The sequence below is a fragment of the Halichoerus grypus genome, chromosome 14 (genome assembly GCF_964656455.1).
Source record: "Halichoerus grypus chromosome 14, mHalGry1.hap1.1, whole genome shotgun sequence".
NCBI classification, from domain to species: domain Eukaryota; kingdom Metazoa; phylum Chordata; class Mammalia; order Carnivora; family Phocidae; genus Halichoerus; species Halichoerus grypus.
The window spans coordinates 90525993-90550059 of record NC_135725.1 but is presented as its reverse complement, the minus strand read 5'-3'; the positions used below and the strand labels follow the sequence as shown (position 1 = coordinate 90550059).

Genomic DNA, 24067 nt, shown 5'->3' with positions numbered 1-24067 from the left:
GAGGCAGGCAGGAAGGAAGTAAGGTGGGCAGGCAGGAAGGAAGCGGGGAGGAAGGGAGGGAGGTAGGCATGAAGGAAGGGAGGAAGTTGGGAGGCAGGCAGGAAGGAAGGGGGGAGGGAAGGAGGTAAGCAGGAAGGAAGTGAGGTGGGCAGGCGGACAGGCAGGCAGGAAGGGAGTGAGGTGGGCAGGCAGGAAGGAAGCAGGGAGGAAGGGAGGGAGGTAGGAAGGAGGGGAGGAAGGAGAGAGGCAGGCAGGAAGGAAGGAAGGGAGGAGAGAGGGAGGGAGGCAGGCAGGAAGGAAGTGAGGTGGGCAGGCGGACAGGCAGGCAGGAAGGGAGTGAGGTGGGCAGGCAGGAAGGAAGCAGGGAGGAAGGGAGGGAGGTAGGAAGGAGGGGAGGAAGGAGGGAGGCAGGCAGGAAGGAAGGAAGGGAGGAGAGAGGGAGGGAGGCAGGCAGGAAGGAAGTGAGGTGGGCAGGCGGACAGGCAGGCAGGGGGGAGGGAGGGAGGGAGGTGGGCAGGAGGGGGGTGGGCAGGCGCCCTGAGGCTGGGTGCGGGCTCCTGGCAGAGCCGGCCCACCTGATGGGGAGGACGGCACCGTGCAGCTGTGGGCACAGACTCAGGGGCTCTGAGAAGTCTCCACTCACTTCTCCCTGACGCACATCTCCCCTGCAGGATGGTTTACGCCAAGGCCCAGGTCCTCAAGCCCACGTGAGTGCGCAAGTCCCTGCCTCGGCCCGTGGTGGCTCCCTGTCCCCGAGGCCTCAGGCTTTCCTTTCTCTAGCTCCTGTCCAGGGCTGCAACCTTTCTGTGCCTTTTCTCTTCCTTCTTTCACCATCTTGCCATGACCGGGCTCATTTTTAATGGGTCTGGCGCCACGGAGGGCGCCTCTCACTCTTGGTCCCGGGGCCACGGATGTCCACAGAAGGCACAGAAGCCTCTCTTATCTCTTCATGGGGACGGAGGACAGTGGTCTCGGCTGGCTTGGCCCCGAGGTCTTTCCGCGGCTGCTGATGTCACAGGGACCACGGTTCCGAGCCGGTGCCCACAGTCAGGCCTCTGGAGCCAGCGCCCCCGCCTCCTGCTTGTTCTGCCCAAGACCCAGTGGCAGCCCGTGTCTGTGGCCTCAGACAGCAAGGTCACCCAGAGGCCTCTCTGATCAGCCCTCGTTGCACAAGCAGGGAAACTGAGGCTCAGAGAAGTGGAGGTACTTGCCTGAGGCCCCGCAACTGGGGCGGGACAGGTCGGGATCCAGCCCAGGCCATGGGACCTCCCTGCCAGGAGAGCTGGAAATGCTGTCGTTTCTGAAACCAGAGCCCGCATCTCCTTGAAGTTCTAGAGCCACCAGCCACGGGAGGCCACAAGCACTCGACATGTGACCACTCTGGAGTAAGATGTGCTGTCAGTGGGAAACACACTGGATTTGAAGCACTTAGTCCCCCCAAATTTAAAATATCCTCCCAAATGTAAAATATCCTGTTTGCTGGGAAAGGGGCTTAGTTCTTGCCTCACTGAGCTAGAGCTCCTCCTGGGAAACAGGGCTGGTGACCTCCTAGAAGGAGTGTCCGTGGGCCCAGTGCCTGGCTGGTGGGGAGGAGACACTCGAAGCGAGGGCAGCGAGGGAATGGGAGTGTCAGGGCTCAGGTGCTGAGCTGATGGAGCAAAGAGCACTGAATGGGGAGTGTGGCATCCTGTCTGCTTCTCGCTCTGCTGCTCCCAGACTGTGAGCCTTTGGACAAATGCTTCCCTTCCGTGGCCCATGTGTCCACGCCCCGCTCTAACACAGTGTGCCTCGTTTTCCCCAGGAGGGCCGACGTGCTGGTCATGACCCCCTGGTTTGCTCCCATCATCTGGGACGGAGTCTTTGACTCTACCATTCTGGACGCGCAATTCCAAAATGCCACCATCGGGCTGACCGTGTTTGCCATCAAAAAGTAAGTAAGGTCTGGGCAGTGATGCTGAAGAGGGGCACGGGCCCAGGGGAAACCAGGAAGCCCACCCGCGGTGCCGGGAGGGGGGGCACTTGTCACTAGGTGTCGCTCTTTTCCAGGATGAGGTGCTCTCGGGGTGGTGGGGAGGCATGGGTAGCTTGGTGTGCAGGTGAACTTGGTGGGATTTGCAGGGGGCACTAGGCACACCCCTGCTCAAAATAGCAGCCCCACAGCCGAGAGTCACCTGCTCCAGAGGTCAGTGTACGGACCTTTGAGAGCCATGCAGCCTCCACTGACCACTGACGGGGGCCAGCCGCCGGGCCAGCAGCCGGCCCCACCGCAGCCCCGAGGCAGGTGCTCCGTTGCCCTGACCCATTCCCAGAGACGCCGCCTGAGGCTTCCTTTCCTAGTAGCCACGGCGGGTTCAGCATGTGGCAGAGCTGGATCTGAAATCTCCAGGTTGCACTGACGGCCTCGGGGTTGGCTTGTTTGGTTTGACAACTGGCTTGTATTTTATGTACCAAATCTGCATCTTCACGCACGGAGTCTTGGACACCTTTGCACACTGACGCCTGTGGACCTTCCTCGTTCTCTTGAACGGCTGCCTGCTCTTATTCCAGAGGCTTCGTTCCCTGCTTGGGCTGTTTGTAGAGCTGCCTACGCGGCACTATTACAAGTAACGTTTTATCACGAAAGTTTTCAACTGTGCAGCCGAGTCGCCAGAATTGTACAGTGACCATGTGTACGCCCACCACCTACATCCCACCGCTGACGTTCTTCTTTCTTTTTTCCCCTCATTCTCCCCAGTTATTGGCATAAATGGACACATAACATCGTACAAGTGTACTGGGTACAACGTAATGATGTGATGGTTGTACACACGGTACGTTAACGAACGTCACCGTGCTGCGTGTCTCATTCCCAGAGCTTATTTATCTTCCATCTGGAAGTTTGTACGTCTGACCCCCTCACCCATTTCCTCAGTCCTGCACGTCTTGCCTCTGGTTAACCACTTACCTGTTCTCTGCTGCTATGGATTCAGGTTTTCTTAGATTCCACATGTAAGTGAGATCGTACTGTATTCACCTGTCTCTGTCTGACTGTCTCACGTAGCATAATGGCCTCAGGTTTCAAGCATGTTGCTGCAATGGCAGGGTTCCTTTCTTTTTTATGGCCGAGAAATATATACCTCATGCTTTGTTTATCTCGTCATCTGTTGATGGACACTTAGGTGGTTCCTGTGTCTCGGCTCCTGTAAGTGATGCCGCGGTGAACGTGGGAGTGCAGGTATCTCTTCAAGATACTGATTTAGTTTTCTGTCCCTGTCTCCATCATCTATCACTTTCTGTGCCTTCAGAAGTGGGGTTGCTGGATCATAGGGTAGTTCTATTTTTTTTTAAAGATTTTATTTATTTAATTGAGAGAGAGAGAGAATGTGAGCAGGGGAGGGGCAGAGGGAGAGAGAATCCCAAGTAGGGTCCCTGCTGAGCACAGAGCCCAGTGTGGGGCTCAGTCTCACCACCCTGAGAGCATGACCTGAGCCCAAACCAAAAGTCAGATGCTTGACCAGCAGTCACCCAGGCGCCCCAGGGCAGTTCTGTTTTTACCTTTGGAGGAGTCTCCCTACTGTCTTCTACAGCGACTGCGCCAGTTTGCCTTCCCTCCCAAAGCTGCACAAATGGTCCCTTTTTTCCACATGCTCACCAACACTTGTTACCGCTTGTCTTTCTGACGCTAGCCTCTTAACACGTGTGAGGTGACATCTCATCGTGGGTTTGATATGCATTTCTCTGATGACGAGTGATGTTGAGCACCTTTTCATGGACCTTTGTTCGTTTGAGTATTTTCTTTGGTATGACTTCAACTTCTTGAGTTTGCTAAGATTTGTTTTGTGGCCTAACACACGATCTACCCTAGAAAATGTTCCATGTGCCTTTGAGAAGAACGTGTGTTCTGCTGCTGTTGGATGGAATGCTCTACGTATATGTGTTAGGTCCATTTGGTCTGTAGGGTTGTTCAAACATGCTGTTTCCTTACCGATTCTCTGTCTGGATGATCTGTCCATTTTCGAGAGTGGGTTATTAAAGTCCCCAATCAATATTGTATTGTTGCTTATTCCTCCTTTTTGTTTTGTTAGTATTTGCTTTATGAGTTAGGTGCTCTGACATTGGGTGCATAAATATTTACAATTGTTATTTCTTCTTAATGGATTGAGCCCTTTATCATTATATAATAACCTTCTTTGTCTCTTTTGATCATTTTTAGCTTAAAGCCTGCTTTGTCTGATATAAGTATAGTTACCCCCTGTTTTTTGGGCCACTGTTTGCTTGAAATATCCTTTTCTCTTGCTCTGGGTCTCTAAAGCTAGAGTGAGTCTCTCCCAGGCAGAATATTGTTGGATCTTTGAAAAAAAAAATTACGCATTTAACCATTCAGTGTCTCTCGACTGGAGAATCCTTTTACATTTAAAAACGTCTAAGGTAATTATTGAGAGGTAAGGACTTACCTTGCCATTACGCTCACTGTTTTCTACCTGTGGACCTTTGTTGCTCACTTCTCATCTTTAGCTTTGACGCCTTTATCATGATCTTTTTTGTGTCTATTTCAGGTTTCCCTCTGTGGTTACTACGGCTTCCATAAACTATCTTCTATTAGTAACCCCCTATGTGAAGCTGATAACAGCCTGACTTCAGTAGCTTACATAAACTATACTTTTCATCCTCTATCCCTCACATTAGGTGATTGATGCTACAATTTACATATTTTTAAATATTGTCTTTACATGAACAAATTATTGTAGTTATGGTTAGTTTTTATATGTAACTGTTGATCTAGAGTGGTAAGTGACTTATGCACTACCATTACAACATTAGAGAATCTGACTTTGACTCTATGTTTACCGTTACCAGTGAATTGTATAAATGTATTAGTATGTTCTTATAATATTAATTGGACCCCTTTTGTTTCTGCTGGAAGAGTTGGATGCCCTGTAGCATTTCTTGTAAGGCATGTCTGATGCTGATGAACCCCCTCAGCTTTTGTTTGGGAAAGGCTTTATCTCTCCATTTCTGAAAATCAGCTTTTCTGGGGTAGTATTCTTTCAATATTTTAATTTTTGTTTATATTTTTCAGAGAGAGAGAGCATGCACATGAGTGGGAAGGGAGGGGAGGAGGGAGAGAGAGAAACTTAAGCAGGTTGGATGAGGGGCTTGATCCCACAGCCCTGAGATCATGACCTGAGTTGAAATCAAGAGTCAGACATCCCGGTGCCCCAGTATTTTGAATATATCATCTCACTCTCTCCTAGCCTGCAAAGTTTTGTTGACAAATATTCCCATAGTCTTATGAGAGGGATTACCTTATATGTGATGACTTGCTTTTCTTGCTACTTTGAACTTTTTCTCCTTGTCTTTGACTTTTTTTAAGTTTATTTTTTTTTTAATCATCTCTATACCCCACGTGGGGCTCAAACTCATGACCCCAAGATCAAGAGTCCCATGCTCTTCCGACTGAGCCAGCTAGGCGCCCTCCTTGTCTTTGACTTTTGGCAATTTAATTATAATTTCATATAATACAGAGAGATTATAATTATATAATTATAATCTCTCTGTAGCCCTTTTCAGGTTCAAATTATTTGGGGTCCTTTGAGCCTTATGAATCTGGATGTCCATGGCTCTCATTTGGGAAGTTTTCGGCCATTATTGCTTTAAATATATTTTCTGTCCCTTTCCCTTTTTCTCCTTTTGGGATTCCCATAATGCATACACTATTTCTTGTCAGGGTTTCCCATGAGCTTCATGGGAAGTCCATAAGCTTCACGATTAACATTTTATTATACTGGCATGATCACTAATCTACCCATCTGGTCATCCTTCTGTCCATCTATCAGTTCATATTGCTTTTGATATACACGAAGGTAAATCTGGGACATCAGCACATGATCATCAACTAGAGTTCAAGATGTGTTTATGCTTTTTCTTCTTCCCAGGTAAAATGTGCAAACGAACATTTGCTGAGTTTTGGCAAATGCATATAGTTGCGTAAGCAGAATCCTTTTCTACTTATATGATATTCTCACTACCCCATAAAGCTCTCCCGTGCCCCTTTCCAGCCAAGCCTCTCCCTCCTTCAGCTCCTGCATCACTGTTCTGATTTTTTTCCACTCTAAGATTATTTTTGCCTACTGGAATTGTAAATTGCATACTGTTTTGTCTTGTCTTTTCTCACTAAGAATCATCATTGGAGATTTATCCATGATTCTGCATGAATGAGTAGCTCTTTTTGTTGCTTAGGATTCCATCATGGGCATACTCTAGTTGGTTAATCCAGTTTCCTTTCAACAGACCCCTGCTTCCAGGTTTTGGATATTATGAGTAAATATGAATTCTGTTGAACAAACCTTTTGTGTACGTACAGTATGTTTTTTCTTTTTTTTTAATTTTATTTCGTTATGTTATGTCAGCATACATCACATCATTAGTTTTTGATGTAGTGTTCCATGATTCATTGCTTGCGTATAACACCCAGTGCTCCATGCAATACGTGCCCTGCTTAATACCCATCACTGGGCTAACCCACCGCCCCACCCCCCTCCCCTCTAAAACCCTGTTTGTTTCTCAGAGTCCATAGTCTTTTATGGTTCATCTCCTCCTCCTATTCCCCCCCCTCCATTTTTCCCTTCCTACTATCTTCTTCTTCTTTTTTTTTTTTAACATATAATGTATTATTTGTTTCAGAGGTACAGGTCTGTGATTCATCAGTCTTACACAATTCACAGTGCTCACCATAGCACATACCCTCCCCAGTGTCCATCAGCCAGCCACCCCATCCCTCCCACCCCCACCACTCCAGCAACCATCAGTTTGTTTCCTGAGATTAAGAGTCTCTTATGGTTTGTCTCCCTCTCTGATTTCATCTTGTTTCCTTTTTTCCTCCCTTCCCCTATGCTCCTCTGTCTTCTTTCTCAAATTCCTGATATCAATGAGATCATATGATACTTGGCTTTCTCTGATTGACTTATTTTGCTTAGCATAATACCCTCTAGTTCCATCTACGTCGTTGCAAATGGCAAGATTTCAATTTTTTTATGGCTGCATAATATTCCATTGTATATATATACACCACATCTTCTTTAGCCAGTCATCTGTTGATGGACATCTTGGCTCTTTCCATAGTTTGGCTATTGTGGACATTGCTGCTATAAACATTGGGGTGCATGTACCCCTTCGGATCACTACGTTTGTACCTTTGGGGTAAATACCCAGTAGTGTAATTGCTGGGTTGTAGGGTAGCTCTATTATCAACTTCTGGAGGAACCTCCATACTGTTTTCCAGAGTGGCTGCACCAGCTTGCATTCCCACCAACATTGTAGGAGGGTTCCCCTTTCTCCGCATCCTTGCCAACATCTGTTGTTTCCTGACTTGTTGATTTTAGCCATTCTGACTGGTGTGAGGAGGTTTTGATTTGTATTTCCCTGATGCCGAGTGATGTTGAACACTTTTTCATGTGTCTGTTGGCCATTTGGATGTCTTCTTTGCAGAAATGTCTGTTCATGTCTTCTGCCCATTTCTTGATTGGATTATTTGTTCTTTGGGTGTTGAGTTTGATAAGTGCTCTATAGATTTGGGATACTAGCCCTTTATCTGATATGTCATTTGCAAATATCTTCTCCCATTCTGTCAGTTGTCTTTTGGTTTTGTTGACTGTTTCCTTTGCTGGGCAAAAGCTTTTTATCTTGATGAAGTCCCAATAGTTCATTTTTGCCCTTGCTTCCCTTGCCTTTGGCAGTATTTCTAGGAAGAAGTTGTTGCGGCTGAGGTAGAATAGGTTGCTGCCTGTGTTCTCCTCAAGGATTTGGATGGATCCCTGTCTCACATTTAGATCTTTCATCCATTTTGAGTCTATTTTTGTGTGTGGTGTAAGGAAATGGTCCAGTTTCATTCTTCTGCATGTGGCTGTCCAATTTTCCCAACACCATTTGTTGAAGAGACTGTCTTTTTTCCATTGGACGTTCTTTCCTGCTTTGTCAAAGATTAGTTGACCATAGAGTTGAGGGTCCATTTCTGGGCTCTGTATTCTGTTCCATTGATCTTTGTGTCTGTTTTTGTGCCAGTACCATACTGTCTTGATGATGACAGCTTTGTAATAGAGCTTGAAGTCTGGAATTGTGATGCCACCAGCTTTGCTTTTCTTTTTCAACATTCCTCTGGCTATCCAGGGTCTTTTCTGGTTCCATACAAATTTTAGGATTATTTGTTCCATTTCTTTGAAAAAAGCTGATGGTATTTTGGTAGGGATTGCATTAAATGTGTAGATTGCTCTAGGTAGCATAGACATTTTCACAATATTTGTTCTTCCAACCCATGAGCGTGGAATGTTTTTCTATTTCTTTGTGTCTTCCTCAATTTCTTTCATGAGTATTCTATAGTTTTCTGAGTACAGATCCTTTGCCTCTTTGGTTAGATTTATTCCTAGGTATCTTATGGTTTTGGGTGCAATTGTAAATGGGATCGACTCCTTAATTTCTCTTCTTTCTGTCTTGTTGTTGGTATATAGAAATGCTGCTGATTTCTGTGGATTGATTTTATATCCCGCCACTTTACTGAATTCCTGTATGAGTTCTAGCAGTTTTGGGGTGGAGTTTTTTGGTTTTCCACATAAAGTATCATATCATCTGCAAAGAGTGAGAGTTTGACTTCTTCTTTGCTGATTCAGATGCCTTTTATTTCTTTTTGTTGTCTGATTGCTGAGGCCAGGAATTCTAGTACTATGTTGAATAGCAGTGGTGATAGTGGACACCCCTACCATGTTCCTGACCTTAGGGGAAAAGCTCTCAGTTTTTCCCCATTGAGAATTTTATTTGCTGTGTGTTTTTCATAGAAGGCTTTTATGATATTGAGGTGTGTAGCTTCTATCCCTACATTCTGAAGAGTTTTAATGAAGGAAAGATGCAGTACTTTGTCAAATGCTTTTTCTGCATCTATTGAGAGGATCATATGATTCTTGTTATTTCTTTTATTAATGTATTGTGTCACATTGGTTGATTTGTGGATGTTGAACCAACCTGGCAGCCCAGGAATAAATCCTGCTTGGTCGTGGTGAATAATCCTTTTAATGTACTGTTGGATCCTATTGGCTAGTATTCTGGTGAGAATTTTTGCATCCATGTTCATCAGGGATATTGGTCTGTAATTCTCCTTTTTGATGGGGTCTTTGTGTGGTTTTGGGATCAAGGTATTGCTGGCCTCATAAAATGAGTTTGGAAGTTTTCCTTCCATTTCTATTTTTTGGAACAGTTTCAGAGGAATAGGTATTAATTCTTCTTGAAATGTTTGGTAGAATTCCCCTGGGAAGCCATCTGGCCCTGGGCTCTTGCTTCTTGGGAGATTTTTGATGACTGCTTCAATTTCCTTACTGGTTATGGGTCTGTTCAGGTTTTCTATTTCTTCCTGGTTCAGTTTTGGTAGTTTATACTTCTCTAAGAATGCATCAATTTCTTCCAGATTGTCTAATTTGCTGACATATAGTTGCTCATAATATGTTCTTATAATTGTTTGTATTTCTTTGGTGTTGGTTGTGATCACTCCTCTTTCATTCATGATTTTATTTATTTGGGTCGTTTCTCTTTTCTTTTTGATAAGTCTGGCCAGGGGTTTATCAATCTTATTAACTCTTTCAAAGAACCAGGCCCTAGTTTCATTGATCTGTTCTACTGTTCTTTTGGTTTCTATTTCATTGACTTCTGCTCTAATCTTTATTATTTCTCTTCCCCTGCTGGGTTTAGGCTTTATTTGCTCTTCTTTCTGCAGCTCCTTTAGGTGTAGGGTTAGGTTGTATATTTGAGACCTTTCTTATTTCTTAAGAAAGGCTTGTATTGCTATATACTTTCCTCTTAGGACTGACTTTGCTGCATCCCAAAGATTTGAACAGTTGTGTTTTCATTTTCATTTGTTTCCATGAATTTTTAAAATTCTTCCTTAATTTCCTGGTTGACCCATTCATTCTTTAGTAGGATGCTCTTTTGCCTCCAGGTATTTAGGTTCTTTCCGACTTTCCTCTTGTGATTGAGTTCTAGTTTCAAAGCCTTGTGGTCCGAAAATATGCAGAGAATGATCCTAATCTTTTGGTACCGGTTGAGACCTGATTTGTGACCTAGGACATGATCTATTCTGGAGAATGTTCCATGGGCACTAGAGAAGAATGTGTATTCTGTTGCTTTGGGATGGAATGTTGTGAATATATCTGTGAAGTCCATCTGGTCCAGTGTGTCATTTTAAGCCTTTATTTCCTTGTTATTCTTTTGCTTAGATGATCTGTCCATTTCAGTGAGGGTGTTGTTAAAGTCCCCTACTATTATTGTATTGTCGTCGATGTGTTTCTTTGATTTTGTTTTTAATTGGCTTATCTAATTGGCTGCTCCCATGTTAGGGGCATAGATATTTACAATTGTTAGATCTTCTTGTTGGATAGACCCTTTAAGTAGGATATAGTGTCCTTCCTCATCTGTTATTATAGTCTTTGGTTTAAAAACTAATTTGTCTGATATAAGGATTGCCACCCAGCTTTCTTTTGTTGTCCATTAGCATGGTAAATGGTTTTCCACCCCCTCACTTTCAATCTCGAGGTGTCTTTGGGTCTAAAATGAGTCTCTTGCAGGCAGCATATCGATGGGTCTTGTTTTTTAATCCAATCTGATAACCTTGTGTCTTTTGATTGGGGCATTTAGCCCATTTACATTCAGGGTAACTATTGAAAGATATGAATTTAGTGCCAGTGTATTGCCTGTAATGTGACTGTAACTGTATATTGTCTCTATTTCTTTCCGGTCTATGTTACTTTCAGGCTCTCTCTTTGCTTAGAGGACCCCTTTCAATATTTCCTGTAGGGCTGGTTTGGTGTTTGCAAATTCTTTTAGCTTTTGTTTGTCCTGGAGGCTTTTTATCTGTCCTTCTATTTTCAATGACAGCCTAGTTGGATATAGTATTCTTGGCTACGTATTTTTCTCCTTTAGTGCTCTGAATATATCATGCCAGTCCTTTCTGGCCTGCCAGGTCTCTGTGGATAGATAGGTCTGCTGCCAATCTAATGTTTCTACCGTTGTAGGTTACAGACCTCTTGTAACCTACAATCCCGAGCTGCTTTCAGGATTTTCTCTTTGTCTCTGAGACTTGTAAATTTTACTATTAGATGTCAGGGTGTTGACCTATTTTTATTGATTTTGAGGGGGGTTCTCTGTGCCTCCTGGATTTTGATGCCTGTTTCCTTCCCCAAATTAGGGAAGTTCTCCACTTAATTTGCTCCAATATACCTTCTGCCCCTCTGTCTCTTTCTTCTTCTTCTGGGATCTCAATTATTCTAGTATTGTTTCGTCTTATGGTATCACTTATCTCTCGAATTCTGCCCTTGTGATCCAGTAGTTGTTTATCTCTCTTTTTCTCAGCTTCTTTATTCTCCATCATTTGGTCTTCTATATCACTAATTCTCTCTTCTGCCTCATTTATCCTAGCAGTTAGAGCCTCCATTTTTGATTGCACCTCATTAGTAGCCTTTTTGATTTCGACTAAAAAGAGTTTAGTTCTTTTATTTCTCCAGAAAGGAATTCTCTAGTATCTTCCATGTTTTTTTCAAAACCCATCTAGTATCTTTATAATCATCATTCCGAACTCTAGTTCTGACATCTTACTAATATCCATATTGATTAGGTCCCTGGCAGTCGGTACTGCCTCTTGTTCTTTTTTTTTTGAGGTGAGTTTTTCCATCTTGTCATTTTGTCCAGAGGAGAATAGATGAATGAGAGAACAAAATGCTAAAAAGGTAACATCGACTCCAGAAAAATATACACTAAACAAATCAGAAGAGACCTGAAACCAGGAAGAAAAGAAAGGGAACGCAAAAAAAAAAAAAGAGAGAGAGAGAGAATATGATTGGGCTGGTGAACAGATCAGAGCCACAGACTAGATTTTGGGCATATTTTGGTCTGTTAGAAGAAAATGCCTCCCAAAATTTTAAAGAAAGTAAAACTTACATATGTACAAAAATAAGGGTAAATATGATGAAGGGATGGAATATGATTGTAAAGATGAAAATTATAAAAGATTTTATAAAAGGTATTGATAAGAAGTTGGTTGAAAAAAGAAAGAAGAAAATTTAAAAAAAACAAAAAGGGGAGAAAATGTGATAAGGCAGGAAAATAGAACAAGGCCATATACTAGAGATTTAGGGTATATTTTGGTCTATTAGAAGAAACTGTCTCCCAAAATTTTAAAGAGAGAAAAACTTATATATACACAAAAAATAAAGTTAACTACAATGAAGGGATAGAATATGACTCTAAAATTGAAAATTAAGAAAGATTTTTAAAAAAGGAATTGATAAGATGTTGCTTGAAAAAGGGAAAAAGAAAGATTAAATAAAATAGAAAAAGAAAAAAATAAAGAAAATTTTAAAAATTAAGTTTGAAAGACTAAAGAATCATGGGGTAAAAAGCCATGAATTCTATGTGCAGTATTCCCCTAACGCTGGGGTTTTGCCGTTGTCACTGATCGGTAAACTTGGTCTTGGCTGGCTCTTCTTGCTGATCTTCTGGGGGAGGGGCCTGTTGCCGTGGTTCTCAAATGTCTTTGCCGGAGGCAGAATTGCCCCACCCTTGCCCAGTCTGGGCTAAGTCATCCGCTCGGGTTTGCTCTCCGGAGCTTTTGTTCCCTGCAAGCTTTCCATGCAGCTTTGGAGGACGAGAGTGAAAATGACGGCCTCCCAATCTCCGCCCCGGAGGAGCCAAGAACTTGGGGCCCCACTCCTCAGTGAGCTCCCAGAGAAAAGCAATCACTCCCGTCTCCCCGGTCTCCGGCCGCACTCCGTGCTCACCCGGCCTGTGACCGAGCGTTTCTATCTCTGGCACCTGACTCGGTGTGGAGTCTCCAAACCCAGCAGATCCCTGCAGTGCACTCCGGCACTGCTCCTCCTGGGGGAGGAAGGTAAGTCTCCCGGATCTGCCGCTTGTTGGGTCCCTGCTGGAGGAGCAGTGGCCCGACTGTGCCACGGATCACGGTTTATGGCAACCCCAAGCTGAGAGCCCACACCTCAGCTCCATCTCTGCAGCCGGCTTCCCTGCTTCAATACCTGGGAGCTCTGCTGCATTCAGGCACCCCCGGTCTTTCTGTGACCCCGAGGGTCCTGAGACCACACTGTCCCGCGAGGGTTCCACCCCCCACTTAGCCACTGGAGTGACGTCCCTCAGTGGAGCAGACTTCTACAAGTTCCGATTTTGTGCTCTGGGGCTCTGTCACTTGCCGGTAGCCGGTAGCCAGCTGATGGAGGCTCCCTCCCCACGAGGTCTATCTTCCTGAATATCGCCTTGGATTCACTTCTCCGCAAGTCCTACGGAAGTGGTCACTTTTCTGTTCAGAGAGTTGCTGCTATTCTTTCCTTCGATCTCCTTTTGAGTTCATAGGTGTTCAGAATGGTTTGACCCCTATCTAGCTGAATTCCTGGGACCAGACAAAATTTAGGTCTCCCACTCTTCTGCCATCTTGCTCCTCCTATTTTTTCTTGATTAAACATCCAGGAGTGTGGGATGCCTGGGTGGCTCAGTCGGTTAAGCATCTGCCTTCAGCTCAGGTCATGATCCCAGGGTCCTGGGATCGAGTCCTGCATTGGGCTCCTTGCGTGGCGGGGAGTCTGCTTCTCCCTCTCCCTCTGCTGCTCCCCCTGCTTGTGCTTTCTCTCTCTCTGACAAATAAATAAAATCCTAAAAAAAAAAAAAAAACCATCCAGGAGTGGAATTGCTCTGTCCTAGGTCAGATACATATATAGTTTTGTAAAACAACGTGACATTTTCACAAGTTAGTTGTAGCATTTTACACCCCCACCCACAATATATGGAAGGTCGGCAGCTCCCCATGCTCCACACCATTTTGTGATGTGCGCTGCCTGTAAACTTTTATACTTGGGTCTTTGTGCAGACATATGAGGAGGTCTGTGGGGTAGAGTCCTGGAAGTGGGATTGGGAAAGGAATGTACACATTTAAAGTTTTGATATATTGGTGGCTCAGTCAGTCTCGATTTTGGCTCGGGTCATGATCTCAGGGTTGTGGGATCGAGCCCCATGTCGGGCTCTGTGCTCAGTGGGGAGTTTGCTCCCCCCCACAAATAAATAATAAATAAATATATAAATCTTTAACGTTTTGGTATATTGTCTCATATGCCCTCTGAAAGGATTGTATTTTCATTAGTGGCAAACTAGAGTGTCTGCCTTCCCTTACCTTTAACCATACCCGGAAGTATTCCCATACTTGTTTGTTACAAAGGTCTTTACTAAACACTTACTATGTGTGGACAAAGGGATAAGGCAGTTCCCAAACCACGGAAAGGCCCTGTGTCCGCCGAGCTTTATTCGAGTGGGGAAAGACAGAAGAACAAGTAAAACTCAATTATAAAATATGTTCGATGGTGATTTGGGCTCTAAAATAACTAAGGCTGTGTCGGGGGTAGAGTGGTTTCTTTTCATATTTATTTGTGTATTTATTTGCTCCTTCTTCTTGAGTTCTGATTTCCACCCAGATAAATTTACGGGTCAAGTGCACAGCTTACTGTGTTTTTACATCAGCTAGCCTCTGCTGGTGCCAGCAGGAGGAGCTATAGGGCATGGATAGCTCTGGGCATTAGTCAAAGGATGGGAGCTACTGTAGGGGTGAGCATTGCAGGGAAAGGATCCCAGCCTGAGAGAATAGGAAGTGCAAAGGCCCAGAGGAGCATGCCTGGCCTGTGTCAGGAACATCAAAGAGATGCCGGCCCAGGCAAAAAGATGGAGGACAGAGGGGAGGAGATGAGGTCAGAGGCAGATCTTGTGGGGTCTGGTAGACCAATGTAGGATCTTGATTTGCTTTTTTCTTTTTTCTTAAGGAGAAGAAGCCATTGGAGGGTCATGAGTTGGGAGAGATCAACCTTTAGATATTACCCATCATTTGAATTTTTGCCAACCTCATGGATTAAGAAAATACCTATGGTTGAGGCTAAGTGCTCCATACCAAGCAATCTGAATGCCTCCCCTTACTATCCAGTTGATACACTGTCTTTAGCTAGTAGATTGGCTATGGTTTTTATTTTTCTGTTTTGATTTTTCATTGTAGTAAAATGCACATAATATTTACCATCTTAACTATTTCGATGCAGAGTTCCGTAGTGTTACCAATTTGCATTGTGTCACCATAGGGGCTGCCCATCTTCACAAGCATTTTCCTCTTGCAAAACTGAAGCTCTGTGCCCGTTAGACACTAGCTGCCCATGGCACCTCCCCCAGCCTCTGGTGTCTGTTTCTCTGAATTTGCCCATTCTAGAGACGCCCTTGAAGTGGAATCAGGCAGTGCTTGACTTTTGCCATTGGCTTATTTCACTTAGCATGATGCCTTCAAGGCGTGGCTATGGTATTATAAGCTGGTTTTGCCCAAGTCTGTTTTTCTGCTGCTGTTTGATTCTGTTTAATGCCCACCCTCCCTTTCCTGGGATGCTTGTTCTTGGCCTTAGATACGTGGTCTTCCTGGAGCTGTTCCTGCAGACGGCAGAGAAGCACTTCATGGTGGGACACAGGGTCACCTACTATGTCTTCACTGACCGGCCCACCGATGTGCCCAGGGTGCCCCTCGCAGAAGGGAGACAGCTGGTGGTCCTGGAGGTCCGAAACTATTCGCGCTGGCAGGATGTGTCCATGCACCGCATGGAGATGATTAGCAACTTCTCGCAGCAGCGCTTCCTCCTCGAGGTGGACTACCTGGTGTGTATGGACGTGGACATGAAGTTCAGCGACCACGTGGGTGTGGAGATCCTGTCCCCCCTCTTCGGCACCCTGCACCCCGGTTTCTACAGGGCGGCCCGCAGGGCCTTCATCTACGAGCGACGTCCACAGTCCCAGGCCTACGTTCCGAGAGACGAGGGTGACTTTTACTACGCAGGAGGCTTTTTTGGGGGTTCAGTGGTTGAGGTTCTCCAGCTGACCACGGCCTGTCACCAGGCGATGGTGGTTGACCAGGCCAACGGGATCGAGGCCGTGTGGCATGACGAGAGCCACCTGAACAGGTACCTTCTCTACCACAAGCCCACCAAGGTGCTGTCCCCAGAGTACCTGTGGGATGAACAGATGCTGCAGAGGCCTCCTTTCCTCAGGAAACTGCGCTACGTGGCGGTGCCCAAAAATCATGCAGAAATCCGGAACTGAAGAGCCCAGGGCCCCGGGAGATCTCCATACGAGGCTGCAGCTTTAGCAGGTCTTCCCCTGGGCAAGGGATCAACCAGCGATTTGATGCTATGGATGAGTCCCTGGGCCTCGGTTTCCTCTTCTGGAGAGGCTCCCACCACTCCTCCTTGTATTGAACCTGGGCTCGTCCTTCATGGTGCCCACAAGGTCACCTTCCCCTGGAAGGTTTCTTTGATTGTCTCTTCCTCCTCCTATTGAAATGCACTGCTCTTCACTCTGCATCCCTATAAAGCACTTAGTGTATTCCTTTGGCCAGATCTGCTGCCATTCTGCTCACATTGCCCATTGGTCTTGCTCATTACAATGTGAGCTCCTGAGGGCAGAAGCTAAGACTTCTTCTTCTTATAGGTCAGTACCTACCACAGTGCCTTATGCCCAGAGACTCTCATAACATGACCCCTAAACACCTGGTGTACCCTGTACCCAGACAATGGGAGAGGCCCAGCCTGAAAGCACTTTTCTGGGTTTGGTTTGGGTGTATGATAGCTTGTTGCTCTGGGTTGTTTGTCTTTTTCATATGGATTTTGGGGAGTTTGTTTTGTGTTTTGGGTGTTAGTACTTTTTTCAGACACATGCTAAAAATCTCTTCTTCTAGTTTGTTTGTTGCTACTTCAACTCTTTTAACATAGGTAAATTTAAGAACTCATCTCCTGCTTTGAAATCATGAAGATAGTGTCTTATGTTAGAAGATAGTGTCCAAAAGCTTTATGTTTTTGCCTCACACTTAGGTCTTTAATCTACTGATAATGACTTGTGTGTGCTTTTAATGTAAGGATTTGATTTAATTTTCCTTTCTCTGGATAATGATTATCTGAGCACCACTTATTGAAAACATGTTTGAAAACTTCCGGGAAAGTTCTTTTCCCTGACTTGCACAATCTTTAGCCTCCTCCTGTCAACTGTCCCCATGTGCCTGGGTTTGTCTATTGGTCTGTCCTTGTGGCGATAACACACCGTCTTCATTACTCTAGGCCCATAATCAAATCTTGCTATCTGGTCCGGCAAGTCCTCCCACCTGATTCTTTAAGAGTATTTTGATTGCTCTTGGCCTGTTGCATTTCCATCTCACTTTTAAATCTTCTGTCAAATTACAGAAAGGAGCCAGCTGGAGTTTTAATATAATTTCATTTATTTATTTATGTTTTTGAGAGAGAGAGAGAGAGAGCATGCAGGCGAGAGTTGAGGGTAGGACAGATGGAGAGAATCTTAAGCAGGCTCCATGCCCACTGTGGAGACTGACTGGGGGCTCGATGTCATGACCCTGAGATCATGACCTGAGCCGAAATCAAGAGTCATACACTTAACCGAGTGAGCCAGCCAGGTACCCCTGGTTGGAGTTTTCATCAGAATTGTGCTGAGCTGAGCAGTGGTGCCCAGTGGCTGCTGGAGGTGGCCACAGGAGTGCCCCTCCTGTCCACCCGAAGGCTCACAAGCCAGGGCTGATTCTTCTGAGGCTGGGATGGAGACTGCCGTTTCCTCTCCCCCAGCACCTGGGGGTTTGCTTGCGGCCATGGGTGCTCCTCGAGGGCTGGTGCGCCCCCCCAAAACTGCCCCCATCTCTGCAGGCCATCCTCCCTGTGTGCTCGTCTGGCCCTTCCCGAGCAGGTGAGAGCTCACAGAACACAACACACAAGATCCTTCTGTTGCAGGAATTCTCTGCCTTTAGTGCCCGCAGTTCTTGGTCCCGCCACTTCGAAGAATGAAGAGGTAGACCAGATGAAGAGTGGTGGGCAGCAAAGCAAAGTTTATTGAGCAAGAGTGTAAAGCTCCCAGAGAGGGAGGGGGGCCCAAATGGGCGGGGGGCCTGAGAGGGTTTCCCTGGAGTTTCTAAGTTTAGGGGTTTTTATGAGCTCTTTTGCAAAACCATCTTAAGCAACCAGGGCATGCTGAGTCCTGCAAATCAGGGCTTTGGTCATGTATCTGTCTACCTATTAGGTTAATATCAATGTGTTGATGATCTTTTTTTGCTGACATCTGAGGGCTTATGTCTTCACTGCCCCTTACCCATGATAGGGACAAATGCCTTGTGGTTAGTTGCCTTATTTTAGGACGTTTTGCAGAAGTCATTTCTGCAAAGGCTGCAAAGCAGAATGTTAGTGTGGTCCTATCTGAGCTGCAAAACAGGATGTTAGTGCTGTTTTATCTTAGCTGTCCCAACTCCATATTTTCATGTTGGGGACCCTGGGCCTGACTACCTAACTGTCCAACTAACTCTTAACACTTCCTTCAAAAATTGCTTGTTGAAGAAACCAGCTCTTGAGATTGAAAACAAACAATTGGAGTTTCTCCATTTCTTTCACTTTCGGCTCATTTTCTCTCTCCCTGTTCTTGTCTGTTGTTCTCGTGCCTTGGAGCACGTTGCCCTGAGCATCCCCGCCCTCTGGTGCAGACAGTTTACACTCCCTTGGTCTTAAATGAAATAACAATTCAAGACTAGCTCCCCAGACCGTGTCCAGCCAGAGTCACCCACAGTCAGCGCCCCGCGGAGTCTCCGTCGCTGGCCCGGGCTGGCCCTGCTGCCTTTCTTACTTGAAGTAGAAAGTCGCTGGGGATTCAGCACAGGAGACCGTGCCTGTAGTTGTTGCCCGGGACCCTCTCTTGTTACGTTGAGACTCTTTCCCTCTGGTCTTGCTAAATGAGAACGGTAGTTTTTTCCCTTAAATCAGGAGTGGATTTTGAGTTGGGTCAAGTCTTTTTGTAGTCTACTGTGAGAATCATCTAACCTTTCTCTTACTGCTAATGTAAGTGACTTATAAATGCGAAGTCCTTATTTCTGGACTTTGTTACTCTCACAGATCTGGGATTGACCCTGCTTGGTCATGCCGCATTACTCCGCCATCTTGGTTTCTTCTTTCTTCTGTCTGTAGTCACCAGGATGACCCATCTATGGCGGTCGTTTGGGATCTCCTCGGGAGACTTTGCCATCGTGGTCCAGAGAGTCTGGGAGATTGGATACAGAACCTTATTTTCTATGCTCTGCGATATTTGAATCATCTCGAGGTTTTTGTTCTTGCTCAAAAAACCTGTGGAACCTACTGTCATCTATGGCGGTAATACCTGGTGGGTTCTTCTCATTCTTTCTCTGGTACATGCAGTTCCTTCAAGAGTCACGTTCAAGTTTCTACTTCTTGAGTCAAGTTTGATCATTTACATTCTCTTGGAAAGTTGTCCACTTCACGTTGACTTTCAAATTTGTTGGCAAAAAGAACAGGATTTTCGCTTTACAGTAACTTTCAATCTGCATAATCTAAAATCAGACCGTCTTATCTCTAATGCTGTTTATTTGTGCTATCTCCTTCATTCTGATCTTTTTGCATGAGTATCAAGGATTATCTGCTTTATTTTATTTGTTGAAAGAAGCATCTAGCCTATTGTTGGTTTGTTTATTAAATGGTGGTTTCTGCTTTATGCTTGTTAGTTTATTTCTTTTTTTTTTTTTTTTTTTTTATTTGAGAGAGAGAGAATGAGAGACAGAGAGCATGAGAGGGAGGAGGGTCAGAGGGAGAAGCAGACTCCCCGCCGAGCAGGGAGCCCGATGCGGGACTCGATCCCGGGACTCCAGGATCATGACCTGAGCCGAAGGCAGTTGCTTAACCAACTGAGCCACCCAGGCGCCCCTGTTAGTTTATTTCTTTAATTTTAGCTTGGTCTATTTTTTTCTAGCATTCTGGAGTGGAATCCTTAGTTAACGGAGTCGTTTGTTGGGAATGCTTCTTGTTTCTAAGAAAAGCATGTGGCTTTGACTTTCCCTCTGAGTACAGCGCAAGGAAGTTGTGGTCCTGGGTGTTTCTAGCCAATGTCCACATTGTCACTCCTTTCTAAATACTCTGCTTTTATTTCCTCTTTAACTCAAAAGTATTTAGAAGAAATCTGAAAACTTGCAATAGTTGGTTGTGATTCCTGTTGCTATCCTTTAGTTGTGTGTTTGTGGATGTATAGTTTCATAGCAAGAATCAAGCGAGTGCACAATTTCAGCTCTGGGGAGTTGTTGAACTTCTTTTATGGCTTCCTGATGGATCATTCAAAACATTATTATGGGCAGTTGCAGAGAATGTATGCAAAATGGTACAAAGTTTGGGGAATGTCTGGCAATTTCTTGGAAAGTTAATATACACCTACCCTGTAAACCCTCAGTTCCACTCTCAGGTATTTGCCCAAGAGAACTGAAAACACATGTCCACAAAAAGACTTGTACAGGAACATTTCTATCAGCATTGTTGATAAAGCCCCAAACTGGAAACAATTCAGATGTCTACCAAGAGAAGAGCAGACAAGCAAAGCAGAGCATTCACACAGTGGAAAACTCCTCAGCACAGAGAAGAAATGGACTGTAGATGCATGAGGAACTTGGATGAGTCTCCAAAACATCATGCTGAGCCGGAGACCAGACCCAAGAGCACACAGGCTGTCGGATTCCAGGTGTCCTATCCAAGCAGGGGCAATACCCCTCTATAGTGACTGATCCTAGACAGTGGCTGCCACGGAGGAAGGTGGCAGTAGTTGTCTGGACAAGGGGCAGGAGGGGACTTTTTGGAGGTGATGGACATGGTTTTCATCCAGCTATAGGTGATTAAGGGTGTATTGCAATGGCCAAACATATTCAGTGTGTTTATTGGATGTAGATGAGTTACCAATTAAGAGGACCAAGTCTTTCCCAGTGTGTCAGTAACAGCACACTAAATATTGGGATTGGATTCGTGTCTGATGACCGTTATAACCAAGTACCAGAAGGCGAGTGGCTGAAAACAATGGAAATTTGTTTTCTCCCAGTCCTGGAGGCTGGAAGTCAGAGATGCAGGTGTTGGCAGGGCTGCGCTCCTTCTGAGATTCTACAAGAACCCTCCCTGCGTCTTCCAGCATCCAGTGGTGGCCACCCACATTCAGCCTTCCTTGGCTTGCAGCTTCCCCGCTCCGTCTGTCTGCAGCTGCAGTCCTCTGCGCCTCTCCCCTCTGCTTGTGAGCCCATCAGTCATACTGGGTTAACAGCTCACTCTCCTCCGCTCTGACCTCACTTTAATTTGTGTCTTGATTGCACCTGCAAAGACCCTATTCCACACCAAGTCGTGTTCATGGGGGCCAGGGGTTAGGACATGAACCTATATTTTGTGGGGGACATTATTCTACTGTAGCATGGATTAAACCAGCCTTTCTGTTCAAATGCTCCATGTCTACTGCCTTTTTTGTTTTCATAGGTTTTATTTTTTCAGAGCAGTCTGAGGCACACAGAAAAACTGAGCAGAGTCCCTGCTGAGTGTGGAGCCCCATGTGGAGATCCTCTCAGGACGCCGAGATCATGCCCTGAGCGGAAATCGAGAGTCAGACGCTGAACAGACTGAGCCACCCAGGCTCCCCACACACCTGCTTTTCTTGATTGACCTTCTATAATATTTTGACTCCTTGCTAATGTTTTTTGAGCTGTCATGTAGTTATTTTTCTTTAAAAAGCATGTCACACAATCTGTGCATCTTTTACCAGGGGAATTTAACCTCTTCACACTTGGGATTATCAGTACATTTCGGGCTTATTCTTGCCATCTTATATCCTGTTTTCTGTTTCGCCTTAACTGTTGAGCTTTCTAGTTCAGTCACACTAATACTTCTGCTGTGACCCTTTGCATCCTCACCTGCACTCACTATGACTCTTTCTTTTCCCCTGCATCGCCAGTTGAATCATTGGCCCCCATCTCTTCTGCTTCCTGCTTTTACTCATTGTGTATTCCTCGTGCAATGAGACTTTGGGGTCTTTGTTTCCAGGTCTGGGATCACTCTCGGGTGGCATTTGGGTATTTTAGCGTCTTGTCTAGGAGTCCTCATTGTAGTGAACTCTTCTTAAGTCCTCGTCTGACACATGGGTGTGGAATGTCCTTTTATTCCCTGTGGTATGTCCACGCTGAGCGAGCTCTTCAGCGGTCTTCTCGAGCCTGGGCTGGTGTGTGCAAGGCAGCCATCTGCCCCTGCCAGAGCCAATGCCCCTTCCCCTGCCTGTGTCCCTGTTCCTGCCCCTGCCCCTGCCCCTACCAGAGCCGATGCCCCTTCCCCTGCCTGTATCCCTGTTCCTGCCCCTGCCTCTGCCAGAGCCGATGCCCCTTCCCCTGCCGGTGTCCCTGTTCCTGCCCCTGCCAGAGCCGATGCCCCTTCCCCTGCCGGTGTCCCTGTTCCTGCCCCTGCCCCTGCCCCTGCCCCTGCCAGAACCGATGCCCCTTGCCCTGCCTGTGCCCTGTTCCTGCCCCTGCCCGTGTCCCTGTTCCTGCCCCTGCCCCTGCCCCTGCCAGAGCCAATGCCCCTTCCCCTGCCAGTGTCCCTGTTCCTGCCCCTGCCCCTGCCCCTGCGAGAGCCGATGCCCCTTCCCCTGCTTTCCAGGGCCACTGCCCCTTCCCCTGGCCCTGCCTGTTCTCCTGTACTTGCCCCTGACCCAGCTCCTACCGTGGATCCTGCCCCTGGCCCTGCTCTTGCATCTGGCCCTGCTCTTGCATCTGGCCCTGCCCCTCCTCCTGCTCCTGCAGGGCTCCCAGAACCACATCCAGAGCCCACATCCTCGCGAGGAGAGCTCCTTGTACAATTACCCTTAGCTCCATCACCCGACCCCGACACCCCGCCAGATTGTTTCATCCCATCCCCCTATGTTCTTTCTCTCTGGTACATATTAACTGTTATATTATCTTTCCATGTCCTATATGCTGTTTATTATTTATTTTAAATAAAATTAATTGTTTTCAGTTGAACAAGTCCTGAGCATGAAGTACATTCCCAACGCTGGGCCACCACACCACAGAACATTGCTGTGGAATATCTGCTTCCCCAAAGGAGTCCCCAAACCAGAAGGCCTCCCTGGAAACCCCTAAGCTGCTTTCTCTCTCTGTTCCTTTACCTGTTCTGGATGTTTCCTGTACGTGGAATCACACAGTACGGGCCTTTGTGTCTGCCCCCCTATTTTCAAAGGGGACTCATTCTTTTCTGTGTTGATTTGACATAGAATTTTCCTTATTTGATGTTGAAAGCCCCGATGGATTACAGATGAGATGTAATCATAGAGCCCCCTTTGGTAAATATGGACACAATCTCGGGGCGGAGACCCCTATTCCTGCTGGGACACCTCAGCCTGACCCCAGACACGAAAGGGCTGGTTCCTCCTGTGACCCACAGACAAACCAGGGAAATGCAGAAGGCCGGAAGACACACCCCAAAGGGCCAAAGCATTGCTCACAACCCAAGGCCAGAGAAAGGTTTCCCATGCCTCTGGTCCAAACCAGGCTCCAAGTCACTGGGTTCCACAGGGACAGAGACCAAACCCATGAAAGTTGAAGGGGGGGGTGGGGGACAGGCACGGGGGCAGTCAGAGATGCGGGAGCTCCCGGGGAAGGACTCTGGCAAAGGAAACCCTATGGAGGCAGCGCTGGTCACCCTCAGACTGGCAGGTGTCTGGTCTGGGGACCAGCAGCCCTGGGGAGAACGTGAGGAAGTGGAGGTCCCCTGGAGAGAAGGGGGACGGGCACCCCTGTCTGGGAGAACAGTGAGCAGCACCCGTCCCAGGCCGCAGGGGCACCCATCACCTAGCACGCTCGTCCTCGGACTCACGCCCGAAAACTCTGGCTCGGTTTTTCACAGATGTGTTTTCAGGAGTGTTCAGCACAGCGGTGGTGGAGAGAGCAGGGAATGGACCAATGCTAATGCCCAAGGAGATGGACGGGATCCTCGGTCCCAGTCCTCAGGATAGAATGCCCTATAGCTACTGTCACTGTGTCGTCCAGGGCACAGGATCCGGGCAGCCCCTCCTGAGACCCCCTCCTGCCACCCTGCTCCTGAGAACATTCAGAATTGTTTGAGGAGGAGGTGGAGAGGATCCAGGATGACAGAGGGCCAAGGAGAAGGAAGGTCAGCACTGGGAGGACAGT

General features: G+C 46.4%; 1 protein-coding gene across 1 annotated transcript; it reads left to right on the top strand.

Moving 5' to 3' along the window:
- Positions 1-581: 581 nt before the first annotated feature.
- LOC118545722 (histo-blood group ABO system transferase 1) lies at positions 582-22891 on the top strand. The gene is made up of 3 exons (XM_036108149.2): positions 582-707; positions 1802-1930; positions 15450-22891. Exons 1-3 carry the CDS (start codon positions 673-675, stop codon positions 16135-16137), a joined length of 852 nt encoding a protein of 283 aa, XP_035964042.2. The 5' UTR covers positions 582-672; the 3' UTR covers positions 16138-22891.
- Positions 22892-24067: the final 1176 nt, after the last annotated feature.